The 26,656-nt window shown below is 30.9% G+C and overlaps 2 protein-coding genes across 2 annotated transcripts; one reads left to right on the top strand and one right to left on the bottom strand.

Moving 5' to 3' along the window:
* Window positions 1-1,983: 1,983 nt before the first annotated feature.
* Window positions 1,984-8,206, bottom strand: LOC143085449 (N(4)-(Beta-N-acetylglucosaminyl)-L-asparaginase-like). The gene is made up of 8 exons (XM_076261797.1): window positions 8,048-8,206; window positions 6,781-6,937; window positions 5,862-5,974; window positions 5,287-5,399; window positions 4,219-4,415; window positions 3,740-3,847; window positions 3,184-3,317; window positions 1,984-2,769 (listed from the first exon to the last, which is right to left on the bottom strand). The coding sequence occupies exons 1-8, from the start codon at window positions 8,148-8,150 to the stop codon at window positions 2,678-2,680; spliced, it is 1,017 nt and encodes a 338-aa protein (XP_076117912.1). The 5' UTR covers window positions 8,151-8,206; the 3' UTR covers window positions 1,984-2,677.
* Window positions 8,207-8,319: 113 nt separating this feature from the next.
* LOC143085448 (N(4)-(Beta-N-acetylglucosaminyl)-L-asparaginase-like) lies at window positions 8,320-26,349 on the top strand. Its single transcript, XM_076261796.1, has 8 exons — window positions 8,320-8,486; window positions 13,058-13,214; window positions 15,837-15,949; window positions 18,744-18,856; window positions 23,315-23,514; window positions 23,892-23,999; window positions 24,837-24,970; window positions 26,210-26,349. The coding sequence occupies exons 1-8, from the start codon at window positions 8,351-8,353 to the stop codon at window positions 26,302-26,304; spliced, it is 1,056 nt and encodes a 351-aa protein (XP_076117911.1). The 5' UTR covers window positions 8,320-8,350; the 3' UTR covers window positions 26,305-26,349.
* The last annotated feature ends 307 nt before the right edge of the window (window positions 26,350-26,656 follow it).

The raw sequence follows: 26,656 nt of genomic DNA, 5'->3' as shown, positions 1-26,656 counted from the left end.
TATGTCGACATGATATATATATTTGCTCTTTTGCATGTGTCGTACTTGACTTTCAGCCTATGTCGTCTGGACTTTAGCTGGCCTGGTTAAAACGAAGAATTCCAAAATAACTATATTTTATTACAACTGAGATCTCATGGCAACTCTATAATACAATTTCATATAAATGCATACAATATATTTCACAATATTTATAGTTCATCATACATAGATAATGTCAAGCTGTAATATATTAAATGTTTCTTGCTATTACGTAATACGCAAATATTTCTGTTCTGGAGATCAATCCTGCATCGGTACGATTTCAATATACATGAAACAACAAATATTTTCTTTGTGTTCTGTTGCGTTGTCAAGGTAAACCAAAGTGACAAACAAAGATTTCTTTAAACTTCGTTGAATATTAAATATAACCAAATAACAGAATTAAACTTTACTACGAATAAATTATGCTTCAAATAAACAAATCTCCTGTAAACAAATTCGCATGTAATAATGAATATTAATGAAATAAATAACATTTAGGGAATTAATGTTTACTGTATATTTTCACTTAAAAATCATCTATATTAATCGTAACGTAATAAACTAAAAACGCTCATTTTAAATAGATAGAATTAAATAAATAAAACTAAATTAAAAAGTAAATGTAATTTTCATAAAAAGAAGGCTTTAAAATATTAAATATGAATTACCTGGTTAAAACGAAGAATTCCAAAATAACTATATTTTATTACAACTGAGATCTCATGGCAACTGACGAATAGCCCAAAACACTAGCTTAAAAAGGTCGTTGCTCACGTGCTTAGAGATTCCAGGTTTTCTTCGTTTTACCAATGAAAATTATCGTTACATAATTTCGTAGCTGACCACAACATTTTAATTGGTCACTCATAATTTTGTCTTGTCAACCAAGCTGACACTTTAATCTAAATTATTGATTTTCGTATACCTATGTTGCGACAATCTTTGTAATTTTGACAATAGGCCTAATTGCCTACACTCTTTCTTTTATTCAAAATATAGCATGTATAATTAATGAATGAATAATTATCAATATTTGTCAAATATCTGTAAAATCTATTTTCTTCTAAATTGTCCACTTTTACAAATTCGTTTTGAGAATAAAAAATAAAATATTTAATAAAAGAAAGTTTGCAAAGCTGTTATATTTCTTATTTTGCAAATTCGGAATTTCAAAATATATCTATAACGATATATTTTGAAATTCCGAATTTGCAAAATAAGAAATATAACACATGTATCACTTATCATAATGATTTCTGAAAACAAGCCAAATTTACACTGTCGATGAACCGGGCGATTCCCTCATGTTAAATGTTTGATTTGTATGTTTTAAATAATTAATGGTATTTGATCATGTATACCAGTAACTATTGCTGTCTCTAATATACAAAATGTAATCCTGGTATCTATGATGAGTTTATTTATATACACGAGTCCAGCGTCAAATCCAGTAGCAAGAGGTAAAACAATGAAATTTGCAATCTGATGGTAATGTTATATGGAAGATAGTGGTCAAGTGGGAACTAGGGCAGAGTTCAAATTTCTGTAGTGAATATAGCAACAGGGATGTAAAAGCTGACCTTTGGTTGACATTTGGTGAAACCAAATATTTGTTCAACTTCACAAAAAAAGCATATTTGAATCATATCAACATAACAACAGATAAGGGTTGTAGCAAACTATCGCTTATGATATTATTCCTGTTCTTTTTTTATAATTGTTTTTTTCAGTTTATCTGTCAAATATTTATTACTATCGAAAAAGATGGTTCTAAAGGACAAACAAGTGGTGTTTGTCTATCTTCTATTTACTCTATCTTATATCTATCTATATTTCTATATTTGAGTACTGAAAAGCATGAGGAAAATTTTATTCAATCTAGTACCAACAAAATTTATTCACGGATGATTTGCATTGACAGTCATCACATGACTTTACTGTAATATAAAAACCATGTTTATATAAAAGTTTATTCACATATCTTCACAAATAAAAATTCTGAAATATTTTCAAATATCCTTCATAGCTCGAATTCCGCAAACGTTTACAATCTTCACAACCCAAATATCTGCACACATTCAAATATTAACACAACTAAAAACTCAGTACACATTCTTATATCAACACAACTAAAAATTTAGCACACATTCAAATATCAACACAACTAAATACCCAGCACACATTCTGATATCAACACAACTAAAAACTCAGCACAAATTCAAATATCAATACAATTAACTAAAAACTCAGCACACATTCAAATATCAATACAACTAAAAACTCAGCACACATTCACATATCTACACAACTCAAAATTCTGCTATATTCACATATCTTAACAACTGAAAACTGTAAAATAATAAGTTATAACATCTATTCCTTTTAGCATAAAATATTTTAGAAATATATGGGGTATTTTATACCAACAGGTGAATGTGGTCTTGTACACAATTTGTGTTGCTGTTTATAACCATTAACACGGGCGATAATCTACGATATACAAGCAATTTCGAATGCTAAAATGTTTACATATTTGCATCTACAAGGTATGGAAGCATTAGTAAACTTATATGCAATATAAGTAGAATCATATCATTCTCGGGTCTGACGTTGGATTAAAAATATTATAAAAAATAGTTATATGCATTTATCATGTGCATTGCACTTTTAGCACTTTAACCTCATGGAATGATGGATTTACAACACAAAATGGAAATGTCTTATATCCGTGACAGACAGCAGCTGAAATTAAATAAAAAGTTAACTATGTTACCTACATATGACTAATGTGCCTTTAAAATGTACATTCATTTCTCTTTACAGAAAAAAAAACCACGATCATGGCAAATCTACCACTAGAAAACATACTTCTCGGTCTTGAACCATAATATCTTAAAATTCTTAACTACAAGCGCTAGGTAAAAACTAAATACAATGTATCTGGTTTTTAAATTCTTCGAAGATGTAATGGTTGAAAGATAGTGTCTAACGTTTGATTATTTCCGTTTTAATGAACTTTCCTTTTTTGAAAATAACCTTGGAGTTCGTTTTTTGTTTTGTTTTTATGATTCAATCAAGACAAATGTATTAAAACTATACATTTTTATTGTGATTAGCAATTATATTTCGTATATCTCTTTAATATGCATTTCATACCAAACGTTCCATTGCTACTGACTGCGATCATGGCACCAAAGAAAGAAGGGTAATATTGAATGATGGGTGCCATTGCTTCTTTCAGTGCCAGAGATGGTTCCATTCCTGATTTCATCAACATTACCGCTTGGAATCTGTAATAAAGGAAAACGGCTACCAACTGCGAACCATCACGATTTCCCCCACGTTTTTGATTTCACTTACAATATGTATTCTTTGCAAATCTTCAATGAAAACAATATAATTGTACAATCATATCAATTAGATAAACTTTATTTCTCTTTTTCGAATGTTTTTTTTTTAATAATATGGTTTCAACTCTCCCATACAAAGATACTCGTGTAGATGAATATTCTTGTTTGTCCCATTTCTTCATTTTTATATAGATCCCTTGCTTTGAATATATCTTAGGGTTTCTGACGAAAGAAAATTCAAAAAAGCGCTCAATTCAGACACACACAATTTCATAACTGTTTTTTTCCCATTGATCATGCATCATGAGTGTTTCAGGATGAATTTGGTCTGGTATATAGTATATAAGTAAACGAATACTTACGATGGTAGAAATCTCATCATTATATCCCCATCCCCTGTACAAGCAGCTCCACCCGCTCCATTCATAGCATATGACCCTGCTCCCATCAAAGGTGAATCACCAACACGTCTAATCAATATATAATAATTATTTAACATATTATTTTGCAAGTATTTTTGTCCACATAAAACGACAGGGACAATTTCCAGCTGTGAATTTTACTTATACCACCAGGGCTATACGTTGTTTTGAAATTATCAATATAAATTAATAATGAAGATACTGAAAAATTCTTTTTCATGAAATTGATGTCATCTATTCTGAATTATTACCTTAGATTGAAATTTAAAAAAAAAACTGTAATCTAAAAATATCTCCTTGATAAGCTTCTACGTGAAATGAATGAAATACAATTTTTCAAATTTGAAAACCATCTTTCCTTATACCACTGTGGGTTATTTTTCCACCTCAAAATTGATAAATAAAATCATTAATCTTACCCGGGAACTTTGTGTGACAGTCCGTTAGTGGATGTACCAGCACTTATGTTGCCATTCTTATCAATAGCTATCATTCCAATAGTGTCGTGGTTGTAAGGTGAAATACCAAAATTCGAACGACTATTAGGATGCTGTTTCTCTAATTTTTTCTTTGGTTTATATGGACCACAACTAGTTGTGTGGTCTGGAATAACATTCTAAAACAAAACAACGTTCGATAGAAAACAAATCAAGTTTATTCGTAATTTTACAACATTTTGGACACATTTATAATTGTTATTTAGCTGCAACTAAATATCTATGAAAACTGTACATGTTCTTATGTTCAATTCAAATTTAGAAACGAATGTTTGAATGTATAGAATTATGTCAACTGACTACAACAGAGACATACACGTATATATGTCTCTGACTACACTAAGTTGATTCCTGTATTTAAGTTAAATGAAAGCAGATTAATTACAGAATTTCCAACGCTTAAAGGGCATACTCATAACTGTATTGCCTAGATATTAACAGCTAAGATATAACGGACATGTATTGCTACACAACTACTTATAATCAAACTTTATGTACAAAAGTATAATCAATTGGTTTTTTTTAAATTTCAGAAATGGTTGAAGTTAAGGTGTAATCAAGATTTTTTTAACTTCTTTTTGTTGAATGCAGTCTTCATTCAACTATCGGAACATTTCCGTTGAATTTGAAAGAAAAAAATACATGTTGAATGAGTGCAGGACTACAAAAGATTTAAAAGGTGACACAAATTATTTTAATTTTCCAATGCATAGCTTATTAAAACGGCAAACACTCATTGTGCATAGTATAGGATTTTAAGTTTAATTTGTCTTAGCACTTCAAACAGTTAATATTTTCATCAACTTATTGTTTATGGAATTTAAAAGGTGGACATTTTGAAATAATCAAAATAAACGAAAAAAGTACTCAGTGTAAAGCAAATTGTGAGACAATTCTTGTTTTACACAAAACTGTGAATTCTTAAACTATAGATTAGTGAACATTTTTATAAGTAAAAAGCGCAACAATCAGAAGGGGGGTAATACCAACTTTTCTAAAATTTGGCTGACATTTATTGTTGATCCAGTTCTTCCATTCGATGTGAGACTTGTTTGTTGTCAGCGTTTCTATAGTAAATCCCATGTCCTTCGCAAATAACGAGGCTTAAACAAATAAAACGAAACAATATGTAACTCCTAGGATTATCAGATACCCCACACACCTGCAGTTAAAGAAAATGTAAATAGATAATAGTTATGGAAGAGATAGTTTAAATACAACTGTATTTCTTCGTTGAAAATGAACCGACTTGATGATCTCGTTGTAGCGTGCTCGCCTCGAGTTCGGGAGGACGAAATACTTCAAAATTGGTATCTGCAGCTTCTCCACTAGGCACAACACATTCAGAACTAAAAGCAAACTGGATATGTATCATATTTCATATACTGTTTCGTGCTTTAATATTGGAAACACTTAATTTATTAAGTCCTTGAACCAAACCACGAAAACATTTGAATACATATAAAGAAGTTGTGCTATAACTTAATTGAAAAGATTTTCGCATTAAAGTATCAGCATCCTAGGAGAGGTTGGTACCAACCCTTAATTATAACGTTTTTATTTACCTTGGTCTCCTACTAACAATGTGTGTTCTGTATAATCCATCACAGCTCGAGCAACAGCTATTGCTGGTTTCACCAGTCTTAAAGCAGCCACAGCTCCAACATCCATGGTTTTACTTATGGTGAAAATATTATAAAAGGGAAAATATATATTTCACACAAAGCATGCACATATATATACATCATTTATATAGTCAAGTGCAAATACACAAAAGATCGTATAGTAAAAATAAATGAGATGTCATGTTCTTCAATAAAAATATGTTTGAGAATGGTAAAGCAATTTTACCGACCGTACGAGGACTATATAACCAGTCGATGTCGTTAAAAACTTCTATTATCATAAAGAAAATTTCTCTCCAAAATTACTCTGAATGCACAAATCCGCTGAGTAACCTTAAAGAGATGTCATCAACAGCTAGACTCGTTGTTAAAAACAAAAAACGAAGATGTATTGTTGAAGCTTCATGTCTTATTCTATAAGAGATTTCGTTTGTCTTCACCTTTAAACTTTCGTTATAATATCCATACTAACTCATAATGTCGTACATTGTCCGTATGGTACAATGCAACATTCCCCGTAAAAAAAAACCCAGTAAACTTCTTAGTAAAAAAAATATCACGAAAATGCCACACTATGCTATCCATTGTCATTTCTCAGCATGGCTGCATAATAACATGTTTTCGTGATACTGTGCAAGTAATCTTCTAGCTATGCCGCCCAAATGGACAATGCAGTGGTTTGTCATCTATCTTAATTTCGGAGAAGGTCTGAATATTATCACAAAAATAGCAATGGAATATCGTTAGGTGATGTAAATGTAAAATGCTTTACTACTACTGTGGTGCATATGTAATGAAAAAAAATTAGGAAATTAAAAACAAAAATAATAAAAAAGTAAAGAATTATGAAAAAAAATACCCGTCCATTATCATGGCGTCAAGGGTTGTTTCACCATTCTCATCTGGGTCACCTCCGAATCCAACAGTCCCTCTGCATTGGGAGGCTTCACACTGACTGCATCCGGCCACGACAGCATCCACTGCAGAACCGCCGTGGGCAGTTAATTCCTCCCATGCTTAATTGTAAAAAAAAATAACAATTTTCAAGAGGCTTCTGCTTAAAAGGACGCTGATTATAGCTACAAACTATATAACGATTATAAAGACTGCAAATGGAAAAGGCTTGTGGTAATAACTAACAAGGAAGATGACACAGCACACACAGTTATTCCAAATGGAGGGGAGTAACAGTTTAAGTTCCTAACGAAATAATGGCTCAATAGGAACAAATATCATAACATTGTTAATAACGAAGTCTCTAGAGGAATTTCGTTTACGCGGACAAATAAACGTTGACAGTTGAAACAGGACAAAAAAAAAGAAAGGTATAGACACACAGTAATCACTGGACTAGTCTTCGATTGGGGCCGCGTACGTTTGGCTGTCAGGCACGACAGGATGTTACAAAACTTATTATTGTATTTATTTTGAAAAAAAATCGAGTCCTGAATTTGTATAAAATAATGGCCTCTGAACGTTGAGCAATGTCACGTTCAATCAATAAAATAATTTTTAAAGGTAAATAAACTGTCGCTATGTTAGATTGTATATTAGGCTTAATTTATCAGCCATTAGCACTACATAGTTAATCTAGTTCCTTGCAAATGAGTAAAATTCGCAATTTTTAAGCAATTTAAGGGGACATTTAACACAAATAGTAAAATTTCTATTCGGATATGTTTAAGAAATTTTCAATTTCTTCTTGTAGCAGGAAAACAAGCTTGGTGACACCGTTTTTTTTATTATGATTTTTATAAAAGCTTTTTATTAAATATATCTTATTTCAAAATTCTATACTGTATATCCTGAGAACAGTTTATCTAACATATATGTTACTGGTATATCTGATAGATTTCTTTATATTTACAAAACTGAGAGTTTTTTTCAGTCATGAATAATCTATGCAACTTTGGGCGATTTTGCACGTTTGTAACTTGAAATAGAGCGAGGTGATAACTAATTTTCTAATTATATTTTTGAAAAAGCATGGTATACCAGGAACATATACTAGTATATCGATAGGTATATCTATAAGAATTCTATCTGAGGAAGTGGAATTTTCACAGACATGTATTTGTGTCCACACTTTATGAAAAGTAACAAGTTAACACTGAAAGTTTACATACCTGCATAGGTAGCGTTGGAAACAAACCAGGTGTTGATAATAATAGGTAAATTTTGTGAACTGACGTTGATAATCAAATAAAAGGTGACGATAACAGAAATCATTTTGTTTATTTACAAAATGGTCACATGACTGTCACATGATATCACAACAAATAATTACAAATATTACATTGTTCCAAAATATTGAATAAAATTTGTCTGTGTTAATAATTTTAAATGGAAAATACTCCATTTGAAGTTTCATGTAACAAGTAAACAACATTTGTACCGTGACTGCCAATGTTTGGTCACATGACAAAAAGATGTCCGCGCCCTGCTTTTCATTATTAATTTTTGCAATTTTTGTTTTTTATCCGTTAAGTTGTTCATCGCAGACTCAGACTGGATTATTGCCTGTAGTGATAAACACTTGGCCTTTTACAAACGCCACAGCAGCTGGTTTGTAAAATTTATTGCCTATACATGATAACTTTTTTTTTACCGTAAATGCCACAGGCACTTGTTTCTATCCATACGAAGGTCGACTATCCATATAAATAGATATATGGATAATCGACCTTCGTATGGATAGAAACAAGTGCCTGTGGTAAATGCAACATGTTTCTAAAGGAGAGGGGAAAGATAACAGACAGACAATTAAAATCATATGTCGAAAATAAATTGATAATGCCATGGTTAAAAAGAAAAAGGCCAACACACAAATAAAAAGAACAGAAAACACTACATAGAAAACCAGTAACATATATAAAGATTCACTCAGTGTTCCCAGAGAAAACCAGTAACATATATAAAGATTCACTCAGTGTTCCCAGAGAAAACCAGTAACGAGGGGGGGCAAGGGGTTTAACTGTTATGCTGTTATGGGGCAATTTAATTCTTTGTTATCTGTTATTTTGTTAGCTGTTATTGGGCTTTTAGTTTTTTTGTTATCTGTTATTGTGATAATGTATTTGCTGTTAACTGTTATTGAAAATTGGAATGTTAGCAACTTTTTTTGACAGTCAATATTCGGTATAAATTGAAGATCATTGGACATTGGGGTCTACCACTACTAATATGTTTGTCCCGTTTCAGAGAAGGATTCGATTAACATTTACCCATCACAGAAGTGAGGTCCAGGCCAATTCAAGTATATCTAATGATTATCCTTTGTAATAAATTCCATTTTTTTATGAATGTGTATTTAGAATTATCTTAATTTTTTGTATGAGAATAATGTTCTTTGTTTCCCGTACGAACATATTAAATAAAACAATTCTTAATATGACAAAAAGGAAAACATATGGCCAGGAATATCTGACAAGGATCTCAATTAAGGACTAGGTCCTAACAACCAGTTAACCTTTTATATAATATGGTACAAAATGTACATAGACTCAGCTCTGTGATTCTTTTCAAAGCAGAACCAAATGCATTGTACAATGAAAGTTCCAATCATGTACTTGGGTCCGAAGCTGCACATAACTCATTACAAACAAAGATTTCTTTCGTTTCAAGCCATTGTATACATACTAAACTATGTATTCTACTTACTAGTACACTTGGTACAATGTACAATCAAAAACCTCAGCTGATAAAAAATTGTTCAAATAAGGCCTTTGAAAATAGTGGAATAAATTGCTTTTGGAGTGTCAAAATTCGTTCGAAGTACTTGATAAATTGCATGCTTATAATTGGTGCTTTTGATTTTGCTACCCTATATACCACTTTGCCTCATAGTCTTATTAAGAAAAATTCACACACCTCATTAAATGGTCATTTAGAAAAAGTCAGAATATTCAAACTCTTTTAGGTCATTTTTTTTATTAGCAACAAAGGGAGCTTCAGTCAATATATATAAACAATACACCAACGTTTCATGAGAACTGATGAAAGCATTTTTGAGTTATTTTTGAAAACTAGAAAATATCACCTTTTTCTAATGAATAAAATCCCTTAACTCAATAACATAAAATCTAAATTTAATAAAAATCAAATGGAGTTTACAACAATAGATATAAACATTTCAGCAAAGTTTCATGAGAACTGCTGAAAACATTTTTGTGTTAATGTCTGAAAACTGGAAAATCCCCCCTTTTTAATTAATAAAACCCGTTAACTTGGAAACTTAAAATCTAAAATTTATAAAAATTGAAAGTGACCTCATGTTAATAGATATAAGGCCATAGTTATTATATTTTTAGTTTTACGAAATTTTTTGACAAAACAAATGGGTAGGAGGACGAAAAAAAACAAAAAAAAAAAAACTGCTGCTGCTGATTTTTTTTTTTAATACCAACCGTCTATATCAAAAAAAATTTTTTTTTATTTCACCAGGAGATTTTCTACTAGTGTAACAACTATTTTTTTTTTTCTTGACAAGGTTTGAATTGAAAATCAATGTGCAACAACTTACTAAATCACCAAGAGCATAAATTTAGATTCTTTCATGCAGTTATGAACTAAAATTTTTTTTTTTTTTGCATGAAAAACACTGGGTCGGAGGAGAAAAAAAAAATAAAAATCAACATTTTTAATTTTATTTTTTTTCCTATTTGGCAAAAACTAGGGTAGGAGGGTTCGTAAAACTAAAAATAAAAAAACTACGGCCTAAACAATTCACCAAAATTCCTTGCTTTGTGAAAGCATTTTTGAGATATTATCAGAAAACTGAAACAAACACCAATTTTATTGAATAAAAACCCATTACCTAGAAACTTAAAATCTAAAATTTATAAAATAAAACAAAAAAAACAGGGAGCTCAGGTCAATAGATTTAAACAATTTTCCAAAGTTTAATGCAAATTGGTTAAAGAGTTTTTGAGTTAATGTCCGACATGTTGATAACAGACGGACAACAGTATACCATAATACGTTCCGTAAACGAGCGTATAAAACATATTATAATATATTGAGCAGTAATTTAAACACATTCTACAGTAGATACATAAATTAATACTTAAAACATAGTCATAGAAAATGGAATGCATTACAAAGGATTATATCCGTAATAAGAAATACTGATTTGTCAAAGACCGAATTATTTTAATATTTCATTTACTGTTATCTGTTTTTGTCCATTTTAATTCCTTGTTATCTGTTATGAGCCAAATCAATTTGCTGTTTTGCTGTTATTGGGACCCCCCTTGCCCCCCCCCCCCCCCCCAGTAACATATACAAAGAAAAATTGTAAAAATTGAAAATACGAAAATATATGACCAAAAACAACTTTGAATAAGAAATATTTTGTTAATTTATATTTTGACAAAAATTATCAACATAAATTTATTAAAAAACATTTACCAGGCATGCGCCGGAAAGTAAACATCAGTACGTTGATGGTTTTCTGTAACAAAAGAAGAAGAAGAAGACTCAGTGTTCCCAGAGAAAACTAAAGACTGAGAAACACAAACAGTCTAACCCCACCGAAAACTGGGGGTGATCTTAGGTGCCCTAGAAGGGTAAGCAGACCCTGCTCCACATGCGGCACCCTTCTTGTTGCTCATGAAAAGGGGACAGGATTGCTGTTATGACATAATTAGGAACATTTCGCTATCATCTGTGAAACAGATATTCTATAAAGGTCAACCAACACATGATGGCATCCGTAAAATTTAATATGAGGCAGGCATTACCTGTAAATGGGGACGAACTCACTGTCTATGAATTATTTTTTTGTAACTTAATAAATATTTGTTAAAAAAAAGAAACGGAAATACCGTAACGTTTCCGATTTTGGTTCTGTTGTTAGGGATTTTAGTTGTGACGTTATTTAAGTTATGACGTCATATGTAATGTAAACAAAGAAACGCTATCATCAGGTAAAATTTTTTCATTTCAAGGAATTATTAAAAATGAAATTGGTATTGCGTTCCTTCCTATTTTATACTAAACTGATAAATATATATTTTACTCAAAGTTTCATACAAACGAGACCGGAAAAGGGAAGTACATTGTAGATTTCTGTGCAGATGCGGGAATTCAAAACAAGACAAAAAAAAATTGAACGATTTTGAGTTCAATTTTTCAAAAACAATAGACCACTTTCGAGTTCATCCGTCACCGGCAAAAACTCGTCAATTATGCACGCCTTTATGACGTCACTTACCAGATAGAGGGGCTCGCCTGTATCCCTGCACTATTTACGTTCATCAAGCGTCTTAGTGATCGTCTTTGTGCAGGATAAACTAGAAATAATGGTTGCTCTGTAGGTACTTACTGACAATTCCCTAATGACAGCAGTGTTGATTGTCAATTTTGAGAATTCAATTTGCCGAATAATTCGTACAATATAGAATTATAGTTTTCCAACCACTCGCTCAACATTGGGAGGAAGTGACGACGCCCCTAAACGCAAAAATGACGGTGATAAAGGCGCGTATAATTGACGAGTTTTTTCCGGTGACGGATGAACTCGAAAGTGGTCTATTTCGGGAAAACTTTCCCCATTTTTTTTCTTTTTTTTTCTTGATTTTTCTACTGTTATTGGGGACTTCGTCCCTATATTAGGGGATGATTTCAATTTTTGTTTAATAGCTTCCTAAATAGGAAAAAAAGGCTGTGGAATATCATATCAAATGGGAGATACATACTCCATATACAGACACTACTAGAATATTTCTACATAGAATTGGACAGTTCACAATTGGGAAGCTGAAATCATCTATTTTGTTGTAACTTTTTTTGTCAAATGACACTCATTGTCAATTTAGAATTATCATTATTCAGTATGAGGTGTATAAAGTACTTTTGATGGAAAAACATGCAGTTGAACATGTAAGAAGGATTTTCAATCTTTAATTTTGTTTAATTTTTTGGGGATTATTTGCATCACATCTAATGTCAGTTAAGTGAATAATTTTAAATTAAGTAAATTGGCATGTTATCTGAAATGTTCATATCAGAAAAGAAGTCATAAATATCTAAATATTTTGTACATTGTATATGACAGTGAAAAATTAACATTTCAACTCTCAAATATACCATCACCTTTAGGCAAATAAATTTGTATGCAATTTATTTATTCACAGCTTGGAACACACTTGTTAATAAGAAGGGGTCTATTTATGATGCTTTGGTAGATGGATGTTCAGTGTGTGAGATAGAGCGTTGTGATGGATCAGTGGGTCCAGGAGGAAGTCCTGATGAGAATGGGGAAACTACTCTTGATGCTATGGTCATGAATGGGTAAAACACAACCTTCTATTGATGATCTCAGTGACTTCACATGTCTTTTTTTTACTACTTGTATTTAGTATTGATATATCAACATTAGAGAAAAAATAATAAAATTATTACTGATTATATGGTTGAACTTTTTAATAGAGTAAAACTAAGATCTCTCTTTCATCTATAGAAGGCCCATTAGTAAAGAACTTTGATTTTAAAGAAAAACTTAACAGATCAATGTATGTTTAATATATATTTTCAAATTACTAAATGAAATGTAAAGGATTGAATTTTCTTTAAATACCAAAAGACATGAGACAAAATATTTGCATGACAAAACACATTGCAAAGGAACATTACCTTCATCTTAAAGTCATTAATAGGACTTCAACAGGGAGCAAAAGTTTGAACCTCACTTCAAGAAAAGGGTGGTTTTACAGACAAAAAAAATAGAAAATATCAGCTCATTGATTTATTGAGTAAGCATATATAAAAACAACATTTGTATAATATTTATAACTGTTATAATGAGATAGCTAGTACATGTAATACATTAATATACTTTAAAACCTTAAGATTTATAGCTCATCAGCTATTTAATTAGTAGTAATATTCGTAATAAACCTGCAGGCAGAGATTGTTACCCTGCTTTCCTGACCTTGAATTATTCATGAATATTCATGAACAATTCATGAATATTCATGAATAATATTCATGAATATTCATGAATATTCAAGGTAACAGTTCATGAATATTCATGAATATTCATGAATGTTAAATGGCACCTTGAATATACATGAATATTGTTTGAACTGAATAAGCTTGAATATACATGAATATTGTATGAGCTGAATAAGCTTGAATATACATGAATATTGTATGAACTGAATAACCACGATTAAACATGAATAATTATCTGTAGAATATTCATGAACATGAAATAGGATGTCTATGAATAATGCATGATTAGAATCACCATGAATGAAAAATATATATCTATCCCAATTTTGAATGCTAAATACATACTCTAGAATAACCTTGAATATTTAATGAATATTGAAAGGTTGAATATTCTAGAATAACCATGAATATTGAAAGGTTGAATATTCTAGAATAACTATGAATATTGAATGGTTGAATATTCTAGATTAACCATGAATATTGAAATAAGTGTCCTTGAGAGGTTTTTTGAAAACCAAAAGCAAATACAGACATTTAAGTTTAAAATATTTTTTAATCATGATAGCTGTGAAATATGAATTTTACAATCACTTTCATTAAAAGCTAGCAAAATTGTCCACTATTTAATCTAGAATTTAATCCAAACCTGTTTAGTCGGATAGCTTTTTGAACATTTTGTAATTATGCAATGATATTTTTTCTCATTTATCTGGGAATTGTTCAAAAATTGTTATTGTCAATAATTCTTATGTAGGCCTATCTAATGCTGGCTTGACGTCGTCCTTTGCATTGGCTTTTCTTCCTTTCATTAACTTTACCCAACCGGCTAGTTTTCTCCAAAAATGAACAGGAAAACATCTATGACACATGACTGAAAGTCACTTTTGTTGCTTATTATTTTCTTGACATCTCAGTGTTTTGTATGAAGATGTTATGAATATCACCTACATGAGCTATCTATTAAAATTATCATATATTTTTTTCATTTAACTGTGGAATACATACATGTACATGTATGTTATTCCGCATCAACAATCAAGTAAAAATATACGTATACAAAAGTCCTAGAACAAATTTCATTATCAATTTTTATGCCGTTTACCACAAATAGTTCTGAGTCATTATCATGCAGCTTTATTCATGCTTATTCATGTTTGTCACACAATGGAAAAAATATTCTAAGTCCAAAATTTATTCCTCATTATTCATTCTTATTCATGAAATGTATGCAAAAAAATTCTAAGTCCAAACATTCATTCTTATTCATGTTTATTCATATTGACAAAAAGGGTTTTATTACCACAAAAAAACAATTTTGAATGAAGGAAACTTGATTATACTATGATATAGTAAGTGACTAGCATTTTAAGAACATTTATTTGTTGTCTCCAAACAGTTATTAAGAATTCATGTATATTCCACTTAATTCATGTTTCATATTCATGAATAATTTTGACACTGGAATAGTAACCATGAATGGAAGTGGAATATTCATGAATATTCATGAATATTCTACTTTATTCATGAATACATGAATATCATGAAAGCAGGGCAATTAATTTTGTAGAACACTGGACATCTCTTAATTTAAATGGCACATTTAAGAAATAAATATATATTCTCCAAAAAGACAAATGATTTTCAATAAATAAATTGTATCAATTTAATCATTCCATGCCTATAACAATAGGGATGTTTTATTAACTTACCCCACAAGTTAATATGTTCCAGACATACAGTGTTCAAGAATGAGTTTGAACTCATCCTCAATAAATTGACCTCATACTCTGTGTAAATGATCCATTACAGAAATATTAAGAAATTGATCAATCTCAATATTTAAAGAATGTTTATGTGTAATAATGTTTTATACATTTGATTCATACAAAATGTGAATGGAGAGTTGAATTGTCACTATAGTGTATTGACAGTGAAGGATTCTGATGCATTATATTTCAGACAGACATTTGATGTAGGAGCTGTAGGTTGTTTAAGACGTATACCAACAGCCATAGCAGTAGCCAGAGCTGTGATGGACTATACAGAACAGACATTACTGGTGGGAGAATTAGGTAAGTGTAGGTTGTTTAAGACGTATACCAACAGCCATAGCAGTAGCCAGAGCTGTGATGGACTATACAGAACAGACATTACTGGTGGGAGAATTAGGTAAGTATTGATTGTTTAAGACGTATACCAACAGCAATAGCTGTAGCCAGAGCTGTGATGGACTATACAGAACAGACATTACTGGTGGGAGAATTAGGTAAGTATAGGTTGTTTAAGACGTATACCAACAGCAATAGCAGTAGCCAGAGCTGTGATGGACTATACAGAACAGACATTACTGGTGGGAGAATTAGGTAAGTATTGATTGTTTAAGACGTATACCAACAGCAATAGCTGTAGCCAGAGCTGTGATGGACTATACAGAACAGACATTACTGGTGGGAGAATTAGGTAAGTATAGATTGTTTAAGACGTATACCAACAGCAATAGCTGTAGCCAGAGCTGTCATGGACTATACAGAACAGACATTACTGGTGGGAGAATTAGGTAAGTATAGATTGTTTAAGACGTATACCAACAGCAATAGCTGTAGCCAGAGCTGTGATGGACTATACAGAACAGACATTACTGGTGGGAGAATTAGGTAAGTATAGATTGTTTAAGACGTATACCAACAGCAATAGCTGTAGCCAGAGCTGTGATGGACTATACAGAACAGACATTACTGGTGGGAGAATTAGGTAAGTATAGATTGTTTAAGACGTATACCAACAGCAATAGCTGTAGCCAGAGCTGTCATGGACTATACAGAACAGACATTACTGGTGGGAGAATTAGGTAAGTATAGATTGTTTAAGACGTATACCAACAGCAATAGCTGTAGCCAGATCTGTGATGGACTATACAGAACAGACATTACTGGTGGGAGAATTAGGTAAGTATAGGTTGTTTAAGACGTATACCAACAGCAATAGCTGTAGCCAGAGCTGTCATGGACTATACAGAACAGACATTACTGGTGGGAGAATTAGGTAAGTATAGATTGTTTAAGACGTATACCAACAGCAATAGCTGTAGCCAGATCTGTGATGGACTATACAGAACAGACATTACTGGTGGGAGAATTAGGTATGTATAGATTGTTATGTGTAACTCATCATAGTTTACTCACATACCAAAAATCAGCCCCATATCTGAAGACGTTTAGAAAAAAACTCTGTATAATGGTTTGTGGCGGAATGACGGAAAGACGCAATTACGGACAAGGGTAAAACTATATGGCACCGACAACTTCGATGCAGGGCCATAAAAAGAAGATGTGGTATGATTGCCAATGAGACAACTCTCCACAAGAGATCAAATGACACAGAAATTAACAACTATAGGTCATCATACGGCCTTCAACAATGAGTAAAGCAGATACCACATAGTCAGCTGTAAAAGGCCCCAAAATGACAAATGTAAAACAATTCAAATGAGATAACTAACGGCCTAATTTAAGTACAAAAAAATAATAAAAAACAAATGTGTAACACATCAACATACAACAACCACTGAATTACAGGCTCCTGACTTGGGACAGGCACATACAGAATATTGCGGGGTTAAACATGTTAGCGGGATCCCAACCATCCCTTTAACCTGGGAAAGTGTAACAGTACAACATAAGAACAAACTATAAAAATCAGTTGAAAAAGGCTTAACTCATCAGATGGATACACATACTACAGAGTGGACGTGGCCGGGTACTTGTATATCCCAACAACAAAAAGACACTAGGTACAGATCTGAGAGTACTCACAGTTACTGACAGCTAGTTCAAAGCCACTAATGAAAAAAAAGTTGCATCTAAGACTTAATTATCAATCAGTCCACATCCAACATTCAATGGATTAAGGATAAAAATGTCATAAACAGTCCAAGAAAAACATGAACTAGTGCAATGCCAAGATACAGGTATCGTCAGATTTTAGATCCATGAATGTGTATATGTATATAACAACAATATTTAGTTTGCTTTTAATTTACTGATAACAAAATCAATATTACATGTAATACCAATAAAAACAATATTAAATGATATAATAAAAGTGTTGAATTGGTACCAAACACCTTGACTAAAACTAATTTGCCTTGGTTAATTTTCATTAAATTTTGACACAAGATTTGCTTTGACCGTTTAACAAAAATATAAAAAAATAAAATAAAATTGAACCACACACTTAATCAGAAAATTTTCATTGGATATAAAGCAGTTTTACAAGTTCACATTTTGATCATTGAGAAGCTTAATATTTCCTTAACAATAGAATGTGATTAAAAAGTTTAGCTGATTTTTACAGAGTTATCTCCCTGTAGTGCTATGTACCACCTTATAAACCAAAATATATCATTAAAAATTTATATCTTGTAGAGCATACAGTTTCTACTAGTGTCAAAAAAAAGTAGCTATAGTGATAAAATATAAAAAAGAAGATGTGGTATGATTGCCAATGAGACAACACTCCACAAGAGACCAAATGGCACAGAAATTAACACATATAGGTCACTATATGGCCTTCAACAACAAGCAAAGCCCATACTGCATAGTCATCTAAGGCCCTGAAATGACAAATATTATACAATTCAAACAAGAAAACTATTGGCCTAATTTATGTACCAAAAAATGAATGAAAAAATAAATATGTGCATCAAAATATATAGTATTTTCTGCTTTAAAGATATTGAGAAACTCATATATGAGCAATGCAACTTACAAATACCAGTTTGAAAAACTCATACTTTTAGACAGTAACTTTGAAATTTAAGAGAGGTTTCGTTATTTGCTCAAATGGACACATTCCTTTAAATTACAGCAACACAGTTTGCAGTAGAGATGGGTTTTAAAGAAATGAATCTGTCATCAGATAGTTCTATTACCATGTGGAAAGATTGGAAAGCAAGGAATTGTCAACCCAACTACAGAACTGTACAGTATTTATTAACTATTTATATATGACTCATCCATTACATCTTGTTTATTTCAGTACAAGCTTTTTTCTCCAGTATGGTTTTATTTTGTTGCTTTTTCCTTCCTCGTTTACCCTTGTCCATCTTCTGGTTTTACCTCATACATTATGGTCATTGGATTAACTAATCCTTTTATTGATTGTTGTTTTCTTTGATGATTTTTTGGGTTTTTTTTTTGGCAAACTTCTCTTATTCATGATATCTCAGAAATTCATTAAGGAAGCTTGCTTGTCATGTTTTGGAATTTTGGTAAGATTTTTGGAATCCTATGGTTTTATCTATTTGAATGCCTTAACAAATTTTGCCCTGTGACCCCCATTTTTCTATTTATAATTCTTTTACATGTATAATGATAAGCTGTCTGTTAAAGTCTGATAAAATTTTAATTATTTTTTAATAGTTTTTGAGGACTTAAACTTGTCAATGATAAAGCTATGAAAAGTCAAGAGAGAACATTTTCCTGCCAAAATTTCAATGGCTAATATCTCGAAAACAAGCACAGTGACCTATATATTTTTTTTTGCTCTTTTTCTTCCTTTATTAATCTTCTTTCAATATATGCTGGTGGTTTGAAAAGTTCATTATTTTGAAACTGTGAAGCCAACTCCCTTAATTCATTGGTTTGAGATTTGCATAACCTAATTGTTATCAAGAAATATTCTCTCTAACTTATCAATAACCAAATTTAAATGATGATCTACCAATAAAAAGAAAATGATTTTACAACCCCTAGAAAATAAAAAAAATAATATTCTTCATGACTCTTAGTTATAATGTTTCATTAATTCAATAATGAAAGGAAACATAGAAGAAAATGAAGATTTTCTAGTGTTACTATATTTTTTGGGATACGATTGCTTTTAAGCAATCTGTAGATTTATTCCATTGACTCAGGGCCATGCCCTCACGTAAACAGTTTTATTCTAAACACCAAGGAACATCTCAGATTCTTGAGATTGTCTTGCTTTAGATTGTATTTAAACAAAAGGATTGAATTTAAACAACTGTCCTATAATGTTCTTCTCATAATCTTCATGTTTCTATATTTCCCTTGACTTGTATGGGTGTTTTTAACAACACAGAAAATCAGAATTAAGGGGGCTCGCGGGTCTAAATCGAAATTTTATTTTGATATAGGATTTTGCTATATTTTTCTATAAATGAACTTTATCTTATACTAAACAGTGTCATCGTTCATTTACGCTCACAATCTGCCTTCGAAAGAAGTATACATTTTTGTAAAGGTACTTTTTTTCTGTTGAACTAATAGGAGAAATAGAGGTAATATCGAAATAAAAAAAGAAGTAAATTACAGAAATCGCTCAAATTTTACAGTATTTTAGTTTGAGAACATCTTATTTGAAAATTATAATAAAAAAATATAGGTCACCGATGAGTTAAAAAAGATATTTCAATTTTAATGCCAAAAAATAACATTTTTTCATCAAAGGGAGATAATTTGGGGCTATTTTCAATGACACATACATTTTAAAAGTCATCTGTGGACGACACAAATTGTTTTTTTTAATGATTTTTGTACAATATGATAATACAACTAATAAAGGTAATAAATGAAATTTGTAATGAAAAATAGATAAATAAATGTTTAATTATTTTCCGAAATGTTTATACCCTCAAGCCTCCCTAAGCAGTATTTATATTTAGTGTTTTTATAAATTTAGAAACATGTCAGAGGGAATTCCCCAGTTTTGATAACATGCGAGAGTTCTCTGAATTCCGATCAATAAATCTATTTCTGTCATATAAGAACTGAAATGGAGTTTTCTTATATGTCACTGTTATGAAACTGATATTTGATATTGTACTTCCATAAAGAAATGGAGGTTGTTTAATTAACATTTAATATATGTCCTTGCTACAAATCACAAGTCTAGGGTTTCTTTAAGTAAATATGTGCATGCGTATAGATTTCTTGACTTCAAGGGGTATCAGATTGAATGGTTGCTCTAGATTTCCCACTCCATTGATTAATTTGAAACTCGTGAGATCTTTTCTATGTCTGTCTGCTATTGACGGCTATTGTTGTTGCATAATTTCAAATCATATGCATCATTTAAATTAAAATAAATGTAGTCCACAACGTAAAGGTGTAACTAGAACACCCCTTCAGCCAAAATGGAGTCTTCCATATTATCGCTTCGAGTTGTCTCCCTTCCGTAAGTAACCGTCAAACGACGATACGTTGAGAAAAATTAACTCGTTCTGTCAATAGACGTTGTATTATATTAAAACCAATCGCAATTTAAACAGAGGAATGTGTACGGAATGGAGTCATGCCAACTGACCCAGAGGAAATTAAATATTTAAAGAGTTAGGAATGGGGTTTCCACCTAGAATTCACGTAGGAAAATAGGTGATACAGTACGAAGTGAAATACTTTATCTCACTCTCAGTGACTGCTGTGGAAAGTAAACTTGGAATTGATAGTACAAAAATAAAACTCAATAAGTACATTGTTCATACACTTGTATCGAGAATTGGCTATTTTTAAAGTTGAATAACTATTCAGATTACGTAAATTACATTTTACGAGCATTTTACAAGTGCAGTTGAAATATTTTTGAAAATAATGCTAATATTTGTATCAATGAAAACAATGGCAATCGTATCCCTCAGAGCAATCTGGTCTTTAATGAATTTTTCTCGTTTAATTTCCAAAATAGATGCAACATTTTTTTACACCCTGATAAATATAAACTTTTCATGTTACACAAAGCATTGAGAACAGAATACAAATCTGAAAAATTATGTACTTTATTTCAATTCATTTTTTTGACTTGCACCACCAGAAACTGTTGTTGGAATGCAAGACCTTCTGTACACAAACTATCATGCATGCATATAATTTTCTCTCTTGTTCAATCCTATTCATGACATATTATTATTCTAAACAAAATAATTAAACAAATCAAACAGTTTTAATAATTAGATTTACACTTTTATATCAATTGTAAAATTTTCTTCAACAGAACAGGAATAATAATATTGCTCTTAGTGTAAAGTGCTCTTATGTTCTGACTTAAGGGCATACGATACAGTTTTGAACCTGTATTTACAAGTTGATGAAAATTTGCATATAGGCTATTTTTTACCTGATTAAGTCAAATATGTAATAAAAAATATACCTTCATGTGCTACTTTTTGAGTAAAATAAGGTCGAAATTTTGTATATTTGCTCGAAATTCAGATTTGTGTCCTTATTTTCTTTTTCGAAAGAAAAACATAACTTTTTTGTTTTAAAAGATAAACACAAAATGGTTTTTGTTAAATAATCGGTAATTTCTGTATTTTTAAAGTATCATTAAAAATTATGCAATTTTTATTCTGAAATAACTCTATATTTATCAAATGTTCATGAATAGAGGAAAAAACGTCAATTTTTGCTGCATGTTTATCAAAATTAAAAAAATTGCGCTATTTACAGTTTTATAAAATTTGGGTCACATAATCTCCTTGCAAAATGAAACAAATTGCTGTTTTAAAAAATAGGGGTGCATGCACTCGTTTTCCAATTAAATCAGTTTGAATGGTAAAAATCAGTCGAAAAATGCATTTTTTCCCGATATGTCAGAGTTTGACGTTGCGAAAATAACATTTTACGTTAGCAACGTCATTACCTTCCCTGTAACTGTATCGTATGCCCTTAAGCAACATCAAATTTAAAATATAATTTTCATATCATGCTACTTGCTTAAGATGGAAAATTATCGCTAGAAACTAAGCAGGCACGTGGCGTTACTAACGAAATTGACATCGTCGTCATAGGTAAAATAGCGATAAACAGATTATCATTGATCATCTCAACTCGATTGCCTTTCTCTCTTTCGACGTCCCGGCTCAAGCGAGAATATCAATCTCGTTGAGATGATCAAAGATAATCTATAAATATCAGTTATATAGCTCACAATTTTCTTTTGTATTATGGTCTGTTGAGAAATTACTTATTGAATCTATATGTGTTCAAATAAAAAAAACATTCATTTCAGATGGAAAACGATGCCAGTTTGAAACAAATAGATATTGACCAAATTACAGATCAAATTCTTGGATATGATTTGTCAAATGGTCTACTATAATATAGGGTTATTGCATGAATATTGGGGAATATTGTCCCGAGTAGAATTTTATATTGCACGAGCTCGTTCCCCAATATTCATGCAATAACCCTTTTATTGTATAGCAATATAATATTTGAAAGTAAAAATTGATTTAAACTGAGATTTTGTCGTTGATGACGTCATGAATTTGAAGATTTATTGCACTAGTGCAATATTAGAATTTATTGCACGCTAACTTTTGGTTACTTTCTGTGGGGAATATTATATTGCTATGCAATAATACATTTTACAAAACATTTACAGTTTCAATTTAAAAGTTACATGATATTCTTTTGTAGAATGTTACACCAGATTCAACAAAAAACTGTGGTCCATACAAACCCAAGTCAGTATTAGAAAGTTTACAGCAAACTGAGAACAGAAGGAACAAAAATATTGGTCCAAGAAATCATGATACAATTGGTATGATAGTGATAGATGAATTTGGTAATATCACTGCTGGTACAACTACTAATGGACTCAATCATAAAATACCTGGGTAAGTTTGTCCTTACACTCGGTTGGGAATATCTAGGACAATATTGACTTGACACAATTCACTGCCTTTGTCTTGATCTAAGATAGTTATAGAATTAGATGCACTGTCATGACAGACACTGAGAGTACATAAAGGGAAATGACAATATACAATACATTTTTTTTATAATTCAATCATCAAGGTTCTATTTGTAGACTAAGAATACAACCACAATAATATTTAAGGAAGGGATATTGAATGATTATAAATTTGACATGTTTTATAATTTGCACAAACTTAAGCAATTGAAGAAACACCTGCATGACTTCTGAAGGTAAATTACAGCACATTTCTAGTCTCTGGAGTGTAATTTCTAAACCAAACATTTCTATTTATAGAAGAGTTGGTGATTCCCCTATAATGGGAGCTGGTGCATATGCCATGAATGGTGTAGGTGGAGCTGTTGCTACTGGAGACGGGGATGTTATGATGAGATTTTTACCTTCGTAAGTATTGCTTAATAATTTCTGGAAAATAACCAGTTGAATTTAAAATTTAAACCTTAAGATTTATGGATAAAAATATGACAATAACAGTAACAATTATAAACTTAATTTTTATTAGGATTACTGTAAAAAATTCAACTGTATACCTTAAAATGTTATGCCTTGTTTTATATAACATCTTTACTGTGATTTTATAAATATATGGTTTTTTTTTTTAAATTTTGTAAATAAGAGATGCTACAAAAATTCAAACTGCTGTAAGTAATTATTTGTTAATATTGTTCATTTAATTCAATTATAATCAAATCAGTTCAGTTATTAGTATGCCAGATAGAATTTTAACAATCAAAGAAGAAATGAAGTGCAAGGAACCAATTTATGTATGCTTTGAGATACTATCATTGTAAGCTCATAATTATATTTTTATGTTTTTTTCCAGATGATACATAGCGAAGAGAGTAATAATAGATGCTTCATACAACCCTAAATTTGATAGCAAAATTAAAAACATCGAACATTAGACATCACTATTATCACAATACACATAATCATTAATTTATGAATATGCTTGATTTGATTAGCCAAAGACAGCAAAGATCGTTTTACTACAGAAAAATCTTTATTAAATTAAATAATGGCACCAATAATTTTAACAGTGTCTAATTTTAGATTCTTAGCAGTAAGTCAGATGGCAGCTGGTGTACCTCCAGGAATAATAACTAAGCTTACAATTCAGAATATAGCTAAATATTATCCAAAGTTTTCTGGAGCTTTAATAGCTGTAGACAATAAAGGAACGTATGGTGAGTTATTGTATTGCATCATGTCTATTTATAGATATATGGCTGTAAACAGTATGTTAATGGGTAATGATCCTACAACTGCTACACTGTCTGCGATGACACGAATTACTGATTATTATCTGAATTTTGTTGGAGCCGTAGTGGCTGTTACACACCAAGGACAGTATGGTAGGTCAATATCTTTGACCCACCTTTTGTCAGCCCAAATGCATAAACTACATCCTTTGCCTATTTATCATGCTGTTTTCCATCTCACATTCGATTGGCAATTTTTTCCTTTAAAAAACAGCCAAACACCCTTTGTCTACAAAAGACTCATCAGTGACATAATAGGAAATCGGTGAGTTGAAATAATCTTTTTCAAAACTTTCAGTAGCACAAGGGTTTGTTTGTCAAAGATATAGACAAAGTTCTGGGGTTTAAAACTTTATAGCATGGATTCTTTTTTTTGTAACACAAAGAACACACAACATTGATATCAAGTAAACTGTAAGCAAACCTTTAAAACTTTTTCCAAAGCGTACATCTCTTGTTTAAATCAATTGGTCAGGTAATTTGGTTAGCCATAGCTAAAACTTTTATGCCTCTAAAATTTGATAACTGATCTGAAAAATTGTAGTCTGCCTGCACTATTCTCATGACTTTGATGTAATGATTCACAATGCACAATATATCATTCAGCAAAGCCTTAATGAAAAAGCACTCACCCTTTAGACTTTTGTTCCTAGTAGTTGTATTTTATCAGCAAAACTTTCACAATGATCAAGCACATTTGCTTCAATTTTAGTGATAAAAATATGCATAAAAAAACCCCAAAAATCAAAAAGTGGTACATACTATTTTTAGATTTGTTTTCTTTCTATATTTATCACTAAAATTCAAGAGACTGTGGTTCAAGTCATTATCACAACTTTTACTGTGTTTATTCAGTAGGCTCTAAGCTTTCACTATTCAAAAACATTGATAAAACTGCCTTTTACATATGCATTTATGATGACTTTTTTAATCTACATATTGAGATTACAAAAAGTCTATTTTGAATAAACCGGTAGCTTTCTTCAATTAGTGTATGTTCAACCTTCAAAGAAAAAAATAATTATCCTTAGTCCTATGGGACTAATCCTGACATGTTGTAGTTTACAATTTCTTTACCATTTCTTTTTGCTAATGAATAACCAATATATGCTTTTATAACTTTATTCATTCACTATTTTTCTGTATTGGTTAGATATATTTTTATAAGAAAAGTTAACCTGTAAATGTCTTTTAGCATTGTTTTGTTGCTGTATTATTGACATAAACTCTGAATCCTCTTTCATTTGCAAAGACATTTATTTTTCATTCCCAAATTGATAAAATTAACTGGTAGTAATAAATATGCATTAATTTATTTTTTTTATTTTTCAGGTGCAGCTTGTTACGGTTTTCCAGTATTCCATTATTCTGTGATAAATCCTGTTTTAAAAACTGTTACTATAAAAAGTGTAGAGTGTCTTGTATAAAACTAGTTTATTATCTTGAGATTAATATTATATACTTTTATACAATTTTTGTTTACTGTTTTATTTCAACATATTTAAAACAAAAAGTTAATGAACCCAAGTTAAATATTTGGAGCCCTCAAGGGTCATTCAAATACCGTTTTGGGGGTTGCTGACAAGATATAATTTAACTCAGGCTTTTATCTATGCAACACTTTGGATAAAATCTAAAGAATGGTTCAGCCCACCCAATTGTTTTCAGTTTTCTTAAAATGTAGTTTTTGAGAATAAAATTGAGAATGGAAATGGGGAATGTGCCAAAGAGACAACAACCCAACCATAGAGCAGACAACAGCAGAAGGTCACCAACAGG

Source organism: Mytilus galloprovincialis, chromosome 8, assembly GCF_965363235.1.
Source record: "Mytilus galloprovincialis chromosome 8, xbMytGall1.hap1.1, whole genome shotgun sequence".
NCBI classification, from domain to species: domain Eukaryota; kingdom Metazoa; phylum Mollusca; class Bivalvia; order Mytilida; family Mytilidae; genus Mytilus; species Mytilus galloprovincialis.
Note: the sequence above shows the minus strand (reverse complement) of the source record. Positions and strands in the feature narration are given on the sequence as shown.